The sequence below is a fragment of the Polypterus senegalus genome, chromosome 4 (genome assembly GCF_016835505.1).
Source record: "Polypterus senegalus isolate Bchr_013 chromosome 4, ASM1683550v1, whole genome shotgun sequence".
Lineage (NCBI taxonomy): Eukaryota > Metazoa > Chordata > Cladistia > Polypteriformes > Polypteridae > Polypterus > Polypterus senegalus.
The window spans coordinates 244,855,691-244,873,724 of record NC_053157.1 but is presented as its reverse complement, the minus strand read 5'-3'; the positions used below and the strand labels follow the sequence as shown (position 1 = coordinate 244,873,724).

The window sequence follows — 18,034 nt, the reverse complement described above, 5'->3', positions numbered from 1 at the left end:
AGGTCTTCCGTCCTGCTCGCCCCACTCTAGATGATTATTCAGTGAAGCAAACCACAGCCCCTAGAGCGCCTCAGCCTGCACCCCGTCACAGAACCCAAGCTCGTGCTGGCTTCTCCATCATCTGCACTTCACTTCTTTTAACCTTTGTCTTCTGATCCGTTCTTTCATATCTTTCTCCCCCTCTCCCCTTGTGCCAGCCCCTTACATATTTGTCTCTGTCGTGCAATCACACCCAAGGAGACTGACACGGCTTTCTGGTTTTAAAAACTAGTTATTTTTGAAGCTGCAGACCCGCTATACCACATAATAAATAAATAAGAAATACTGACATGACTTACACTTTAGCAGACCCCCTGTAACAGGTCATCTCTCCTGTCACTTTGTGGTCTTCACTCTCTGAGCTCCTGTCTCACATTAACTGTTCACCCTCAGTGTCTCCTCAGATGTTCTCACTGTGAGCTCTCAGCTTTCTCTTTAAATCTCCTCCTCCTCCTCTTCACTGAGCTCAGATAAACTTTCACTTTCGTTTCTTCACAAGTCACTTCCTTGTTTGCTTGGCTGATTCTCTCTGCCTGCCTCTCCTCAGACTCACGATGACTGAAGCCCAGCTGTTTGTATCACAGGACGAGTTCACCTGCTCGGTGTGTCTGGACACCCTGACTGACCCCGTCACCATCCTCTGTGGTCACAGTTTCTGTCTGAAGTGCCTCACGGACTGCTGGGATCAGAGCCAAGTGTGCAGCTGTCCTCAGTGCAGACACACCTTCACCACAAGGCCTGAGCTGAACAGAAACACTCTGCTGAATGAAGTCATCAAGAAATTAAAGAAAACGACAATCAGTCCTCCTCCACCTCAAAATTATGCTGGCCCTGGAGACGTGGAGTGCGACTTCTGTACTGGTAAGAAGTTCAGAGCGGTGAAGTCCTGTCTAACCTGTATGGCCTCTTTCTGTCAGCCCCACCTGCAGCCTCACAATGAAGTAGCGGCCTGGAAGAGACACAAGCTGGTTGATCCTGATAGAAATCTAAAGGAGAAACTCTGTGAGAAACATCAGAAAAGTCTGGAGATATTTTGTAAAACTGATGAGACATGTATCTGCATGATGTGTGTGGTGACTGGACATAATGGGCATAAAATGGGTGAGCTGGAGATGGAAAGAGAAGAAAAACAGGTGAGTTTAATATAACTAAACTAAATACTGTAACAGGAGTTATGTAGTAAGACAAAGAAATCCATTTATCCATCTTAAGACCCTCATTGTTGCCTACAGAGCAGTCAGTGGGTCATCACCTGAGTATATGGAGACCCTGCTGAAGTCCTCTGCTCCTTCTCTCCCACTCGGTGTGCCTGTGAACAGCGTCTGGTGATGTCACCTCTGCGTGTTATCAGGTCTCAATCCTGACTCTTTTCCTTTCTAGTTCCCACTTGGTGTGACGAGCTGCCCACCTTCACCTGTATTGCTGACTCTCTCAATGTATTTAAGAAGTAAATGAAGGCCCATCTGTGCTGTGAATATGTCAAACTGATAGAATAAATGTTTTCCATTAACTTGTTGCTTAAGTTTAATTTACTTATTGATTATAAGCTATGATTACACAGCCCAACAAAAGTTTTTGTTTTCTTGGTGTGTTGGTTTTTAGGCCTGTTCCTGGGGTTATTGGGGGCGCTGGTTCAGAAAATTGCATTTGATAGACCACATCAGCTGTAGTTTCTTAGATATGATTGAATTTATAAAATTGTAGTCTGCTCTTTTAAAGATCTCTTCTGCAGAATTGGGATGTCATAATGGGAAATTTAAATTCTAATGAGGTTTTTGACTTGTTCTTCTGTTATCTGGTTTGTATTTTTGTGTACAAGTTAGCAGATATAGTGAGTGTTTACATATTGCATGTCATTTTATTTCCAACTGTAGTTTTACATCCAAAAGATTGGCCTCCGAAGGAACGTGTGGTGAATGGAGGACAAAATGTTATCAATGAACCTTTGGTAGCACGAGAAAGAATCATATACACCTAGGCCTGATGACACAATTTGTAAAGACTCTGAATAAAGACAGTTGGTGCATTAAATATGTACAGTAGTGCATAAGATAAGTTACCTGGACTTACGACAGAACAACTGAAGGCAGGACTGTTTGATGGTCCACAGATCAGACATCTTCTAAAGGACCCACATTTCATGGCATCAATGAATGACATCGAATCACAGGCCTGGTCTTCATTTGTTCTTGTTGTAATAAACGTTCTTGACAACAAGAAGGCAGACAACTACACACACTTAGTCGAGGACGTGCTCTTTCACTTCAACAGGCTTGGCTGTCACAGGAGTGTTAAAGTCCATCATCTGCACAGTCACTTAGATGGCTTTCCAGAGAACCCTGGTGACTTAAGTGAAAAGCAAAGTGAGAGATTTCACCAAGACATACAAACAATGGAAGTCAGATACCAAGGAAGATGGGATGCACACAAGATGGCCTACTATTGTTGGAATCTTCTGCGGGATTGTCCTGGCATGTCCCACTCTCTGAAGTATTTCAAAAGGTTCTTCTTGTGTGTTGAATGACTGGATAGTTTGAATCATAAATCTGTGCTTTTAGTATAAAATAAGCAGATTCTCATGTAGTACACTTTTCTTTTAATATTTAATAGGTTTCCTTCATGCTTTAAAGATATTAATTTAAACACTAACATTAAAATATCCTGATTTTTTTATGGGCGAGCCGAGTGAAGAGTGGCATATGGCGTATGTTCTGTACCCCAAAAACCAGTGCTGTCAGGGGAAAACTGGGGCCATTTTTGGAATCAGCAGGTCAAATATACAAAGAAACAGGTCTGACATTTCAGGCACCAAAATGTGTGTTGGCCAGTGATATTTGTTAGTTGTCACTTCTTCTCATGTGTGCCAATCAACTTGTATTACCTGTCCTGCTACATGTCCTGAACAAACAGGCCCAGGCCTAATGTTACTTGATTATGTTTACCACTTTTGTAAGTTGCTTTGGATAAAAGCTTCTGCCAAGCAAATAAATGTAAAAATGTAAATGTCATATTTATAGATAGTAGGGGGCTGTGGAGCCTATCCTGGTGACACTGTGTGTAAGGCGTGAAACAGTCCAGGATGAGACACCCAAAGTTATTAATGGACAGTTGAGTGAGCCGAGTGCTCTCGTTAAATTGAGTTGATGTTCTTTGAGCTCAGATCAGTTTCTCTTTGAGCATCTCAGGCGGTGAAGTTCAAACTCCAACCTGCAGACCACAACTGTCCACTGGCAGGAGTGCGAGCGTCACGTGGGCTACTGGTGGAAATGTCTGACATTCTGACCCTCATGAGGTTATCTTAGCAGGATGATGTTACCGTTGACTGATGTAAACATAGTAAGTGACCATGCAACGTCATCATAAACGTAATTCAATAGAAGGCTTGACACATGAATAGCGACATGTGGTACGTGTGCTTAGCGGGTTGTTTGCGTTTGTCTAGTTTGTCCATTATTAAAGAGTTTAAAGTTAAATTTGGGCTGATCTCAAGACCTTTTAAGAGACATGTCATAGTCACATGTCAATCTATGTTGTTCTCCAGAGTTAAGTGTAAAATAATTAACAATAAATTCAGCTCAAAATTTTGAATATACTATTCCTGTGTAGATTTTCTTATTTTAATGAAACAGCTGATCATGTACTTCATTAGTGATTAGAGATCATTTTATTTATTGCAGCAATAAGGACATTATGAATGTCAAACCCCTGAGTGATAATCCCACCTAATGTATGATTATGACGAAGACTCTGAGCTTTCACAAACTTTAACAAGTCCAGCAGGAGTGTACAGAACTTGCTAGAAGTGTAAGTTTGACCATATAAGTCAGTTTTAAAATCCCCCTTCACTACCACACAACCACAATGTACAGTAAGTTCAGGTAAAGACGCTTAACTTCAGTCCACATTTTGGTGCTTCTTCAAATAAAGGAATACTGTAGTGTCACATTGGCTCTGCCAGGTCTCAGTAAGTGACACAATAGTGTCTGAGTCCTCGCTGTAATATTAAAAGAGCTCAGTTCACAGGTGAACATGTTTAGAAACCAACTTCTTAAACAACAATGAAGAGAGAGAAAAAAGAATCTGTTAGAAGAAAGAAAAGCAAACTGAATGTTCTTCCATGTGTGACAGAGGAAGCTCTCCATGAATACAGAAATCTGGACAAAGCATTTCCCCCACATGATTGATCATAAACTAAGTCAGGAGTTCACTTGCTCGGAGTCTGAGAACTTCTGACTGTAACTTGGTAATTAAGATAAAGTCAGTGGATGAATTCTGGTAATTGACATCATTATAACTGTGTGAAGGAGAAAGCTTTAGCTGTTGTGAGGGTCTCATCATAAATTAGTAGTAAGAAAACTGAAGTGGGCTTGTATCAGTTCAGAGCAGCGTTACACACACACACACAAACATTTTTATTTTAATCTTTTTTGTCATTCCTGTTTGTTAAATCAAATCTAAGTTGAGTCATGAAATGTAAAACAAATGTGTTGTGAAAATATCAGGACTCAGAAAGAGAAGAAGAAATCACAAAGTGAACGTGAATTCTGATCTGACCACGTATGTCTTCTTGTGTGTCCAAAAAGAAACAGCTGGGGGCGACACTGAGTGACATCAAGATGAGACTTGAGGAGAGAGAGAAGACACTGAAGGAGATGAGGAGGGTGATGGACGAGATGAAGGTGAGTGGAATAGGAAGAGAGCACTTCATATCAAAGAGGGGGAAAAAAAATGAGAAATTGAAGAGAAGCAGAGCATCACTGGTGATGATGAGTAGGGACACGAGAAGGGAGAGTTTGAGAAGACGTTGTGTGGGGTCCTTCGTGGCCTTTCACTGTTGACAGAATCCCATGAGTTACTCAGTGGAGATTCAGACAGCATCACCCTAAAGTTCTCTGATATTCCATCAGCTACTTAAAGGGGACTTAACTCTACTGACAGAAACTCACACTGAAGGTCGACGCTGATGTTCTGAATTAGATCAGCGGGCACAACGTTTTTTAATGGTCAATTCATTTTTTTTGTTTTAAGAAAGTTGCATTGCATGCAATAGAGTTCAACATATACATGAAATGACTTTCAAAATCAAACTAAAAAATGATAATAAAAAAAAAAAATTAGAGAACAGGAACAAAAAAAAAAAATACCAAACAGGAATTTTGGAACAGGAACCCAAGAAAAAGAGGACCAAAAATAATGTATGAAAGTAAATGAATAAATAAAGTAAAAAGGCATAATATCCTTTTCCCCTGCCATGAATGCTTATTCTAAAGTTTTATTAACTGCCATATTTAAAAAAAGCTTTGAACAGAACTTCTAAGTGAGACTTTGTTTATTTCCAATTTCAAAAAGTGCAGAACATTAGTGACCCAGTGACATAACCGGTGGGATGTTAAATGTGCAAACATGTGCAGTGTGGTGAATAAAAAGTGAAATTCATCTCAGTCAAAGGCTTTCTCTGTGTTCAAAGATAACAAGATCTCTACTGTGTTAGATTTTCTGAATGAGTATATTACATTAAACAGAAAATGAAGGTTTGAAGGTAACTGTTGGCCTTTAATAAATCTGGTTTGGCCTTGCCTTATGATATTATTCAGAAGTGAAATTGATCTGTATGCTGCACATTGTGATAAATACTTATATTTCTTTGAAAAATCAGGAATTAATTTTTGGTGAATGGTTGAGGTAGAATTTTGTTGTCTCTAGCTTCAGTAAACTTTGTTAATAATAACTGAACTAACTTAGTTGAAAATTTCTTTATAAAATTCCACTGGATTGACATCAGGGCCTGTTGTTTTCCCACTTTAGAGTGAGTTTACAGCATCCAGTAGTTCTGAGAGTGTCAGAAGTTTGTCCATTTCCTCTGCACTAAGAGTGCCCAGCTGTTGTATTTGCATTACATCACAGAACTCCTCAGATTGTGTCTCGTCTCCTTTAAACTGAGTAGAATATAAAGACTTATAGTACTTGCTAAATGTGTGTTATATTTTTATGCTTCGTGAATGTATCTCCAGTTGTGATTCTAATTTCTGTTACTGCATTGCAAACTTCCTGCTTGTTGATTGCTGAGCTAAGATCTTATTAGCTCTCTCTCCATGTTCACCATAATGATGCTGTGATTTAAAGATGAGTTGCTCAGGTTCTTTTGTTGTCAAGAGGTTACATTCTAATTGGAGAGCCTGTCCTTTCCTGTACAAAGCCTCATTTGGAGATCTGTCATATTCTTGATTTATTCTGGCAGTCACAATGGTTTTCTCTTGTTCATTCTGGTTTTTCTAAGTTTTATTAGACTCCATAGCTTAAGGATCTCCACTGTTTGACTGAGTGCAGACTTTACATAACGTACACCTCCAAATGTTTTACTTAAGCTTTATCATTTTATTACAAAGGTCAGTAAGGTTTTCTTTTGGTAGCATCTGCTGAATCTCAGATCCACTGTCCTCCATTCACTTACCATGTGCTGTTAACCCCTTCTTCCAGTATCTCAGTGGGTTTCCTCCAGTTATTCCATATCTTCCTCCACAGCCTCATATTTCAGTTTGGTTAATTGACAAAAACCCCAAATTTGGCTCATTGTAATTGCTATTGCAGGTCTGACCTTGGAATGAGCTGGCAGACTGTCCAAGGTGGCACAATCTCTCTGATGCCCAGTTCTGCCAGGATTCATTTATGAGAAGTTCTGATCCAGCAGAGTCACAACTCTTCACACACATTTCTGTGGCCAGACAGACCAAACTTATCCAACCTAATTTATTTAGCGCAGACTCACATTAAACAGACCAGCGCCATCTAGTGCACTAAAGTACTAAATGCAGCCATTCCAGACCACTGGGGTGTGTCTTTAGTTCAAAGAAAGTAGGCGGGCACAATGTGACACTCAACACTGTGTAGTCCAATCCAGACACAGAGGTGACATTTGAACAGGTAGAAGTGAAGGACAGCCAACCTCACAGACTGACCTTCACTTTGGTTTATGTTTCTACGCTCACCTGCTTTTGTTGTTTCCTCCTAGAATTCCTGCTTATTAGTGATGCATGAAATCACCTGTCTACACCCATGATGACCATGAAATTTTTCAGCCAGGGTTCCTATCCCTACATGGTGTTCAAAGTCTTGTTTCATGTCTTTTTTGTTAATTAATTAATGTTAACGTTGATTTTGTTAAGTATGTGCTTTATTCATTGTATTTGATTTTCTCCATAAGCTGCTTGTGTTTTGTTCCATGTGGTTTGTGTGTGGCTCACCAAGAGGTGGACCATCTGCCAATCACCACCAGAATCTTCCCTTACATCCTAATAAATCCCGATGGTCTCCAACAGTTTCATTTTGATTGTGCTCTGCGAGTTTGTCGAGTTCTTGTGTTCTTTTAGCTGTGCCATATGCTTTTGTGATTTTCTGAATTTTTCAACCTGTGCTTTGTTTTTCAGCAGATGTTTGGATTCTGTTTTGAAACTTTGTTTGCTTTGGATTTCCTTGTTTGGCTCAACAGAGATTGTCTGTGTATTTGGAATACTACTTGATGAATAATAAATCCTTAATTATATAAAGAGGGCCATTTTCTATCTATCTATCTATCTATCTATCTATCTATCTATCTATCTATCTATCTATCTATCTATCTATCTATCTATCTATCTATCTATCTATCTATCTATCTATCTATCTATCTATCTATCTATTTCCTCAGTCTTATGTAGACTTGTGTGTGGCATAGGCAGAACGTCTGATCACTATGTCACTACTGCTCCTCAGCTTTGCACCCAAGTCTTTAAATTGTCCTGCAGAACTGGTGGTCTGATCCAACCTCTTATAATTGTTCACTTAGAACTGGACACATGTGACAATGACAACTGGATCCTTCCTTCCCTTCTTTGGCTAGGAGCCTATCCACCCCACCAGGGAGGTTTTCCACATACAAACCAAAAGGCAAAACACCATATGAGATTCCCTGTTTCTGGAGAAAAGCTTCATCTAAATTCCCTAATAAAGAAATCCCATACTATTATTTATTCCCTCATTCTATGGGATGTTTAGGAGGTGACCTTTTATGGCTTCTCATCCTCACCTTCTATCGCAAAGTTATCTGAGTCACTGTCCAGCTGTGCAAAGATCTGAAAACAGCAGAACACCTCCAGCTTTGGGGTTGATGATCCTGGAGAACAGGCACCTTATATTTCACATTTACTTCCCACACCCCCACAACAGACGTCATCATACAAGTATGAACCATAGTTGCAATAGCAAATGTGTTAATAATAATGCAAAGTTCATAAATGAAGTAGAAACAGATCAAACACATAAATAAAGACTCACAACTCTGAGCTTTACAAAGAAAAAGAGATAGTGGAGGGTAAATTATCAAGTTCATGAAATGAAATGAAATCTGAAGCCCCTTGACCAACACCTTGCATCCAGCATGAAGCGTTAGCTCCCTTGGAATGAGTTTTTTTTTTTGTAATTGTGGTGTGTTACATAACCCAAAACTATACAGATATAATATAAAAATGTGATTCCCCTCCCTAAGTGATATGGCGGTAAAAAACCACATAGAAGAAATAACTTAGGTTTGTTTAATGTTGGCTTACGCTGCATAACAGACGAGGGAAGCAAATGACAGAACCCAGTCTGGGAGTGGGGGCCCAAGTTGTAGAGTCTGTCAAAATTGTTGGTGCAGTTGAAGGATTTTCAGGATCGGATGACAATATCTCCTATCCTTCCATTGGCTGCACAGTTGTGCAATGTTCCAAGGCTTTTTACTCTTTCTTCATATGCAGGGCCTCCCTTAGGTAAACATGCACATCCTAACAAGTCAACGGAGCTCACACAAGGATAAAGTTCCATGCTGGCTTAAACAGATAGAAACAGTACAAGGATCTGCATGCTGTCGAGTTGTCCTAACCTGTCACTTTGCTTGCTTAGCAGTTCTGTGTGGTGAACCCCTGTGCTTAATCTGGCTCTGTGTCAGCTGTGCTTGTGAACAGAAAGAAGCAGATTTAGAACATAGATTTGCACAGAGCACAGTGACATATTAAACTTATACTTATTATACACTTAGACTGTCTTGTTTTTTATTTCCATCTCACAGGTCTGACATGGTGATGTCTGACACCCCAAACTAGACAACAACCATTACACACAAGTCTCTGGTCCAAGAATACTTTTATTTTCACACAATCATCCTCCAACAAACAAGTTTACTCCTCTATACAAATACATATTCTTCTTCTTCCTCTTCTTCATTCCTGGTATGTGTTGTCCTACTCCACTCTGAACCTCAGAGATGCCCGTTTTAAAGGCAGACTTTTATAAAAACTTTCCGGTTCAAATGAAATCCTCTCAAAGCAGTAGAGCTCAAGATCCTTTGCAAGGATACCTTTTATGACTGCGTATCCCGTAAAGTTCTGCAGTCCAGCATAGTGGGGGGAACATATGTCTGGGTGGCAGTCTCCAACTGACCTTAATTCTGTGAAGAAAGAACCATCAATCACTCCAGTGAATTCAAACTGTCCTTCACAGAATCAAAATATCAACAAATGTGTCTTGTGATTGGTTATTCATATTCTAAATCTTTATCCTATTTATTCAGATATCTGTGGAAAGAGACGTGGAAGAAAATGAGAAGAGCTTCACTGCTCTGATACGGTGCATTGAGGAAGCCCAAAGGAAACTGACTGAGAGGATCAGAGAACAAGAAAAGAGAGAAACAGAGAAGGCTGAAGGAGTCATGGAGCAACTGGAGAAGGAGATTGAGGAGCTGAAAAGGAGAGAAGCTGAGCTGAAGGAGCTTTCAGAGACCAAGGACCATCTCCACTTCCTACAGGTGAGAGTGACACTTCACAGGGAGTCTGATCAGATTGGGGTGTGTGGAACGTGAGATCATTTAGAGAGAAACTTAGAGGATATGAGGAGTTTGAACAACATGACAAGAATGGACCATTTAGCCCAACACAGATTGTCTTTTCATATTTCCTTAACATTTCAAATATTCTGTTTACAAATATCTCAAAGGTGGTAAAGTCTTGTATGTGACAGACAGATGAATCTACAGCTGTATGCATGAAAAACTGAATTTTTATGAAATGTAAAACGTGACATCAAATAAAAGATGGTGCCAACTCATTTCCAAGACTACTTTCTAATGTCTCCATCCTTAAACTGATGAGATTCAAATCCTTCAGCATTTTCTCACAGCTCAGAACCCACAGTCCAGTCTCGTCTCTCATCTCTTATCTCTTTCTTGTGTGCTTTTCTCTCTCACTGCCAACAATAGTCCTGATGTCGAATGTGTTTAGCAGACATTACGGAGATTCTCTTCTAGATTTATAATGGTGTGCATTACATAACTCAGAGTCCAATTAGTTTTCTCTACTTTGAGTTTGATGATGGTGATGAAGATACAAAGGCTCCCAAGATTTCCTCACAACTCACACTTCTGAGCTGCAGACCTTTAATTGTATAATCAAATTGAAGAGCTTTCTGCATCTTTACATTTAATTTGAATAAGTTTCTCAGAATCATAAAAAAGCTCAATGCCTTGTTTTGTGTGTCAAGTCAATTCTGGACCCTCCTGCCCCCTCAATCCCTTTATCTTGAATCACCTCTCATGGAGACCTGCGTGAAAAGCTCATTGATAGTTAAGGTTGATGATCTCTGATGCTCCACTACACTCCACCAAATATCCTCTCATAATTAACCAACAAGTCAATGACCAGCGATCTCACCATCTAAACTCAAAATGACTGCCCATCACACTGATCCTTAATTCAGAAGACCCCCTTCTTATCACCATTACTTACTTTCTAATGTCTCCTTTCTTAAATCTCGCCCCCTCTTCTCTCCTGATGCAGACTTTCTCATCTTGCTGTGTCCTTCCTGCTGATGGAGACTCGCTGAACTTCACTGTCACCACTAACTTCTCATCTGAGGACCTGAGAAAGGACCTGTCAGGTCTGACAAAGATTGTGGAGAGGATCACCCAGTGTGAGATTATGACATGGACTACATCAGGTACAGCGTCTGGTGACATTGTGTTTGTTATTAAAGTCTATTAGGTGGACCAGAGTGACAATAAGAGGACACTGAAGAAGGCCTGCTCTTTAACATTAATCTGCATTCCTTTGCTGTTAAATATTTTTTACTAAATAGTGCCTTTCACAGTGATTAGCTGAGTGATAACAGACTCTCTAAATAATCAGTTGTTCTTAATCAGATGTTTTGGAATTTTAACTTGAAATGTTACACTCCTTATACAACTTCCATATACTTTCTTTAAAAAAAAGTCACTTTTTCACTAAATGGAGCCCTGATGATGTCCCCAACTGTACCTACTTGTCAATATTTATAAAATACAGTATATTTATGACATTGTATGTCAGTACAAAAAACAAGCCAAGGAGTTCAAGGGTGAGGCAAAGATCTGCGTAAAGGGATGTAAAGCTTTGGGTGTTCCCAGCGGCCTCAAGAAATTTGAAATCACCAGGACGTTTTCTAGAGATGGACAGTCTGAGCAACTGGGAAGGAAGGGCCTTGGCCAGGGAGGTGATCAAAAACCTAATGGTCACTACAACAGAACTTCATACGTCCTCTGCTGAGATGAGAGAAACTGTGGGAAGGTCGGCCATCTCAGCAGCGCTCCACAAATCAAGCGTTTATGGTAGAGTGGCCAGGCAGAAGATCCTCTCGAGTAAAAGACAAATGACAGCCTGAGAGCATCAAGGGAAAGAGTCAATGATCTAATGAGACAAACATTGAACTCTTTAGACAGAAGACCAAGCAGGATGTGTGGAGAGGACCAGGCATTGCTCACCCCTTGCTTAATGCCACCTCTACAGTGAAGATGGTGGTGACCGCATCAGGCTATTGGGACAGAGTGAGATCAGAATTGAGGGGAGGAGAAATGCAGTCAAATACAGAAAGGACCTTAAAGAAAACCTGCAATATTGGGCAATAGATCAACAACCTGAAGACTACAGTCAAGACATCTCTAGAGTGGCTTAGTGACAAGTCTGAGTGTCCTTGAGTGACCAGACAAAGACACCACACGTGTGTAGAGAGACCTGAAGATGGCAGTTCACAGACGCTTCACTTGGAATCTAACGTTTGAGAGGATTCGCCATGAAGAATGGGATCCACTGGCCAAATCCAGGAGTGTAAAGCTTGTAATGACACTTAGTCATGAAGAACGCCAAAAGGTCTTTCACAAAGACCTGAATTAAGTGTCTGAATACTTCTAGGAAGGAAAAGTTTCAGTTTTGATTTGTAATAAATTTGCAGACATTTCTAATGACCTGTGCTCACTTTGTCATTATGGGTTACTGAGTGTAGACTGATGAGCACAAAAGGCACATTAATTCATTTAAAGTTAAATCAACAACACAGCAAAATGTTCAGAAAGTGAGGGGTCTCAATACTCTCTGACTCCCTGTATATTTATTATTAATATGAATATTCAAATTGACATTTGGCCTAATTTGCCAGCCCTTTTTTTTATAAATGTTTTACTTGAACTCCTCTGCATTTGTAATACGTGTTTAAGAACTAAACTAAGATCCCACAATGCCATCTTGACAGTTTCCATTCTTCTTCTCTTTTCTTTTTATTTTCAGCTCATAAAGCTCCAGTTTTCGCCCTCCAGCCTCCTGAACCTCAGAGCAGAGATGACTTTTTAAAATGTGAGTTTGTGCTTTGACTGAATGAATCATCACAATAAAAATCATTTCAGTTTTAATAGAGCAGGACAGGCTTAGGATATGAAAGTCTGAGTGCTGTGTGACTGAGGGGCTGAGAGTGATGGGGGTCCTGTGACTGATGCATTATGGGATAGGGAGACTCAGGCAGGGAATTATCAAAGCCGTCTGTTAAACCCAAGATTTGATGTGTCCAAAAATGTTAAAAAGCGAGAAGAAAAGAAAATACACACAATGGGGTGTACTTACTTTTTCACACAACAGTATATACAGACACAGCCAAAAGTGTTGCTTTAAAAATGAATCACAAGTTTATGTGAATTAAGTTAAAGCTGATAAAATTATTTGGCAGCCGCCATTCTTTTTTCCATAGAGCAGAAACTTTGTTATTTATTCAAAATTAACACATTGTAGGAATTAAACCAAAAGAAGATGGCATGGACATTTTTGTGAAAGCCATTAGATGTTAAAAGACATCACTGAATAAGAATCAGTCGACTATGAGAATCATGGGGGTCTTCAGTCACTCAGCCCTCACAAAGCTTTGCTGAGTCATTGTGTGCATCACACTGGACATGGATAAGAGAAGAGGAGGAAAGGAAGAAGGTCACAGCCAAGCATGGTCAAGGTAAAGGCTACAAGGCCATCTCCACAGAGCTTCATGTTCCTGTGGCCTCAGTAACTAACATCAAGAAGTTTAAGGTCCATTGGACTGTATGCAAACTCACTGAATGCTGCTGCAGATGGAAAATGGACCCCCAATTGAACAGAAGGAGAGTTTCAGTGGTGGAGAAAGAACCAAGGCAAACATCAGGACAGATTCAGGCTGACCTCTAAGATCAACGTCCAACAGCTTCAAGTAGCTCCATCAATCACTTACTGAATGAAAGTGGGCTCCATGGTAGAAGACCCCACTTCTGAAAGACAGACTAAAAAATAAAATAAATAACTGACGTGAGTTTTCTAAAAAACATGTTGGCAAGCCACAGTGCTGGAGAAACACCTTTGGTTTGATGAAACTAAACGAGAGCTTTACAGTAAGTCACAGCAGCTCTGTGTCCACCAAAAACAAAACGAGTGTTCAAAGAAAAAACATGAAACATGGAGGAGGCTCATTAATGTTAGGGGGCTGCTGTGCTGAATCTGTGCAGGGCACAATTAAATGAGAAGATCATCAAGACATTCTGCAGTAAACGTCACAAAGCTCTGTCTGAAGTGAAGATCATGGATCCTCCAGAACATACAAGTAAGACCACGCAAATATGGTGGAAATCACATTGGACTGTTCTGAAGTGGTCCGCTATGCGCTTAAAAATGAATCCAAGTCAGCATCCATTGGAAGAGCTGGAAGTTACAGTTGGGAGAAGAAGTCCATCAAAGCTCAAGAAGAGTGGGCCGAGTGGGCAGTGAGAGGAGTAGAAGTCTCATCCAGAGCCACAGGAAGTGCTTGATGGCAGGTCTCAAATGAAAACATTCAGTTAGAGAACATTAGGTGAGGGTCCTAATAAATGTGTTCACGCTATTGTCATTTATTTTATTGTGTACGTCTGAAATTAAAAGCAAAGAGTCTGCTCTGTGGAATAAAGAATGATGGATGACAGTCACTGTGCTCAGTTTACACTTATTTGACAGAAAATTAAGATTCTTGTTTAAAAAGTGGAAAGGAACAAAAGCTACTGGGGGCCTGTCGGTGACACAAACAGTAGAGAGACAGACATGACAGGTGACATATAAAGATATAAATGTGATTCAATCAGGTCAGCAGACCATCATGGCTGTGGTGGGTTTACATTGAAGTGATTTTAAAACAACATTGTCAAACCGGTTTAATCCAGTTCAGGCTGTGTTGTGTTAAGTCAGGTGCTCACAACCACACAAGGCCAATTCAGAGTCACCAATTCACCCAACATACACGTCTGTGGATTGTGTGAAGAAAACCAGGAGTGACACGAGGAGAATACGCTGACCTGACAAAGACGACCACTGGGCGCCAAATTCAAAGTCGTGAAGCTCAATCTGTGAGGCTGCAGCTCCAACCCCTCGGCCATCATGCTGTCCTGAATTGAGTTTTAACAGATCAGTTCCTCTTATTCACTTGTCTCATTATTTTGAACCTGCATATTTAGATTTTTAAGTTCATTTCTACTCAATGAATCATCACCTTTATCTCCTGAGTAGCTTCAGCTCACTCCATGATGATTTTCTTCATGAACTTCACATCTCTCAGCACTCAATGGCCGTCTTGTTTGCTGGCCTGTATATCATCGAGCTGTCACTTTGTGATGAAGTGTGACAGTGGATTGATTTTAAATTAAAGAGGTGGACTGTGACAATAAAAGTGTCATTTAATAAAGCCAGTGGTCTGTGTGGACAGTCCATTAGAACTCAGATCTCGATGGTAACCTTGTGCTCATAATGATGGCACTGATCAGGGCAGCCACAGTTGTTTGCTCGCTGCTGATGTGTTGTTTTTCTCTGTTAACTTTGCCTTTTGTAACAATATGAGGATTACAAACACACGAGATCAGCTTGTCTATTGGGATTGGACTTCATTTCTCCTCCACTGATGAAGGACACTTTCATACAGATTTAGCACTTATGAACCTCCGACTGCAGACTCGGACTCCCAGCCAAGTAACTCCCACCTGAATAGGAGAATGGGGAAGTGTGCAGGGTCTCTGGTGGGGTTCAGGAGACGCGCTTGTCGAGTGCCCCTTCCATTACTAGTTTTATCAACGTCAGACCACTGAATGCCCAAAACAGATGAACTTCATCTTCTTCTTGGCCCCAGTAAGGATTATTCTCTCTGGTCAGCGTATTGCTGTGTGGACACCTGGCTTACTGCATCAGTTCCTGACTCCACATTAGAACTGCTGGGGTTTCTGCTTTACAGAGCAGTTAGAGATGCTGATCATCACAACAAGTCAAAGGCGCTGGAGTCTGCTGCTACATTAGTATGTTTGTGTGGACTCCCACCTCTCAGACTGTCTCTGTGTCAGCACAGGTGCCCCTCAAGGCTGTGGACGGCCCCCTTACTTTACTCCTTGTACACCAATGACTGCTGATCCACTGATCCTTCAGTTAAATCATTAAGTTCACTGATGACACCACCATTATTGGTCTAATTACTAACGGCAATGAAACACCTTCTAGAAAAGAGGGGTCTCGTCTTGTGTCCTGGTGACCTTCAACACCCTGATGCTCAAGACCCCCGAGACAGTGAAAATGGCCATTGACTTTCACAAACAGCAGTCACAACCTCTAACACTAGAAATGAATGATTCAGCAGTCAATATGGTGGACTCTTTCAAAGTTCTGAGCACAACAATCTCAAACACTCTCAGCTGGGACATGAACACCACCACATCACTAAGAAGGCATGGTGGTGATTGGACTTCTTACACCAGATAAAGAAATTAAATATTTCACAGCCAATCCTCGTTCAGTTTCACAAAGCAGTAATTAAAAGTGTAATCACATTCACAATTGGTGTCTGGTTTGGCCCACTAATGTCACACTCCATAAATAAATGAGAGCGTGTGGTGAGGTCTGCTGTGCTCTTCATCTGTGCAGACCTGTAGACATCTCGTGTCACTAACCGTGTCATAAGGACCACCACGGACTCATCTCAGCAGCTCATCACTTCTTCACACAAACTCCCAAACGCTTCAGTCAATTCAAACTCAAACTAACAGACACCTCCAGAGTTTCTTAGCCAGAGCAACAGCCTCTCCCAGCAGTGACTTAGCCGTCTTCTGTGTGTATTCCTGTGTCCTGTCAGAGACTGTGTGTAGGTGTGTGTGTGTACAGTGTGAGGACATGTGTGTGTGACATGGGAATACACACTCACACTCTCACCGGCACATCACTATCGGCACATCTCCTTTATAATTGGGTTATTCTACCACTTGGTTTGAAGTTTGTCTTTTTAACTTCAGCTATTTCTGTTATTTGTCTGTGATGTTGTGTTCTGTTATAAGGAGCTCCAAATCTACCAAGTCAGAGCCCTGCACATGAAGTACTGGAGAATAAAAGGGATTCGGATTTATTATGATTCCAGAGTTTTATTTTAATCCCCACAGATTCTGTCCAATCAGATGAGCTCTTTATTATTAATGTCTTGTCAGCACAGCTCCTGATTGGTTCTTGTTAATTGTATGTGTTGTGCTCCGCCCCCAGTCCCGTTACACACTCCTAGATTTCCTCACTCGTTTTCTTTTCTCTCCTTCAGACTTCTGTCCCCTCACACTGGACATCATCACGGCACATAGAGACCTCCGTGTGTCTGAAGGGAGCAAGAAGGTGACATATGAGGGGACATGGACAATATATCTTGATCATCCTGACAGATTTGACTGGTACACCCAAGTTCTGTGCAGAGAGGCTCTGACTGGGACTCGCTGTTACTGGGAGGTGGAGTGCAGTGGAAACTTCATGAAGATTGGAGTCGCATATAAAGGACTGAGCAGGAAAGGAAAGGGCAGGGAGTGTGGCCTTGGAAACAATGAGAAGTCCTGGAGTTTGTGGTGTTATAATTTCCAGTACTCTGTGTTGCACAATAACAATCAGACTGTAATCAGCGCCCCCTCCAGCCCCAGAATAGGTGTGTATCTGGACTGGCCTGCTGGCTCTCTGTCATTTTATAGTGTCTCACACACAATGACCCTCCTGCACAGGTTCAACACCTCCTTCACTGAGCCCCTCTATCCAGGGTTTTGGCTTGGTTGTAACTCCAGTATAACAATCAGCCATCTGACACCATGTGACCGCTGACCAGTACCCTCCACCGGTCACTTGATGTCTTCACAAGCTCAGGTCCCCTTTGTGTTTCTAGTTTGGGGTGAAATTAAATTTACAGGATGGGTGGGTTTGGGGGAGGCAGCACCTCTGTGATTGAATTTGTGGATGAGAATGCGGGGCGAGTGCGGCTGTCAGGGTCTCCATTTTTATTGGGTTTGAGTAGCCAATCAGGTGTATGTGTCATAATGAGGGGCAGAGACACCTCAGACCTACCGATACCAGTCTGACAAGCAGGGGTCACTGTTAATTCACAGCCACATGTCCTTCAGGCTGACACCCCAATAACTACTGAGGCCCCCAAGTGTCACTGAATGTCACCTGTTAAGTAGGACAGGCATGTGGTCCTGCTGGATCAGCACAACTGAAAGGCGCTATACAGACTCAGTATTGAGCGCTCTTGAATAGTGACTATATGTAGGAGCAGAGAGTGACAGACGGGACTGGAGTGTTGTCCACTCACCAAACATGTTGTGACCCTCCATTGGTCTCTCAAAGGGTCCTTCAGTTCAGAA

At 41.2% G+C, this 18,034-nt stretch overlaps 1 protein-coding gene across 1 annotated transcript; it reads left to right on the top strand.

Moving 5' to 3' along the window:
- Positions 1-593: 593 nt before the first annotated feature.
- LOC120528393 (tripartite motif-containing protein 16-like) lies at positions 594-18,026 on the top strand. The gene is made up of 6 exons (XM_039752548.1): positions 594-1,172; positions 4,623-4,718; positions 9,623-9,856; positions 10,884-11,043; positions 12,642-12,707; positions 16,954-18,026. Exons 1-6 carry the CDS (start codon positions 594-596, stop codon positions 17,493-17,495), a joined length of 1,677 nt encoding a protein of 558 aa, XP_039608482.1. The 3' UTR covers positions 17,496-18,026.
- Positions 18,027-18,034: the final 8 nt, after the last annotated feature.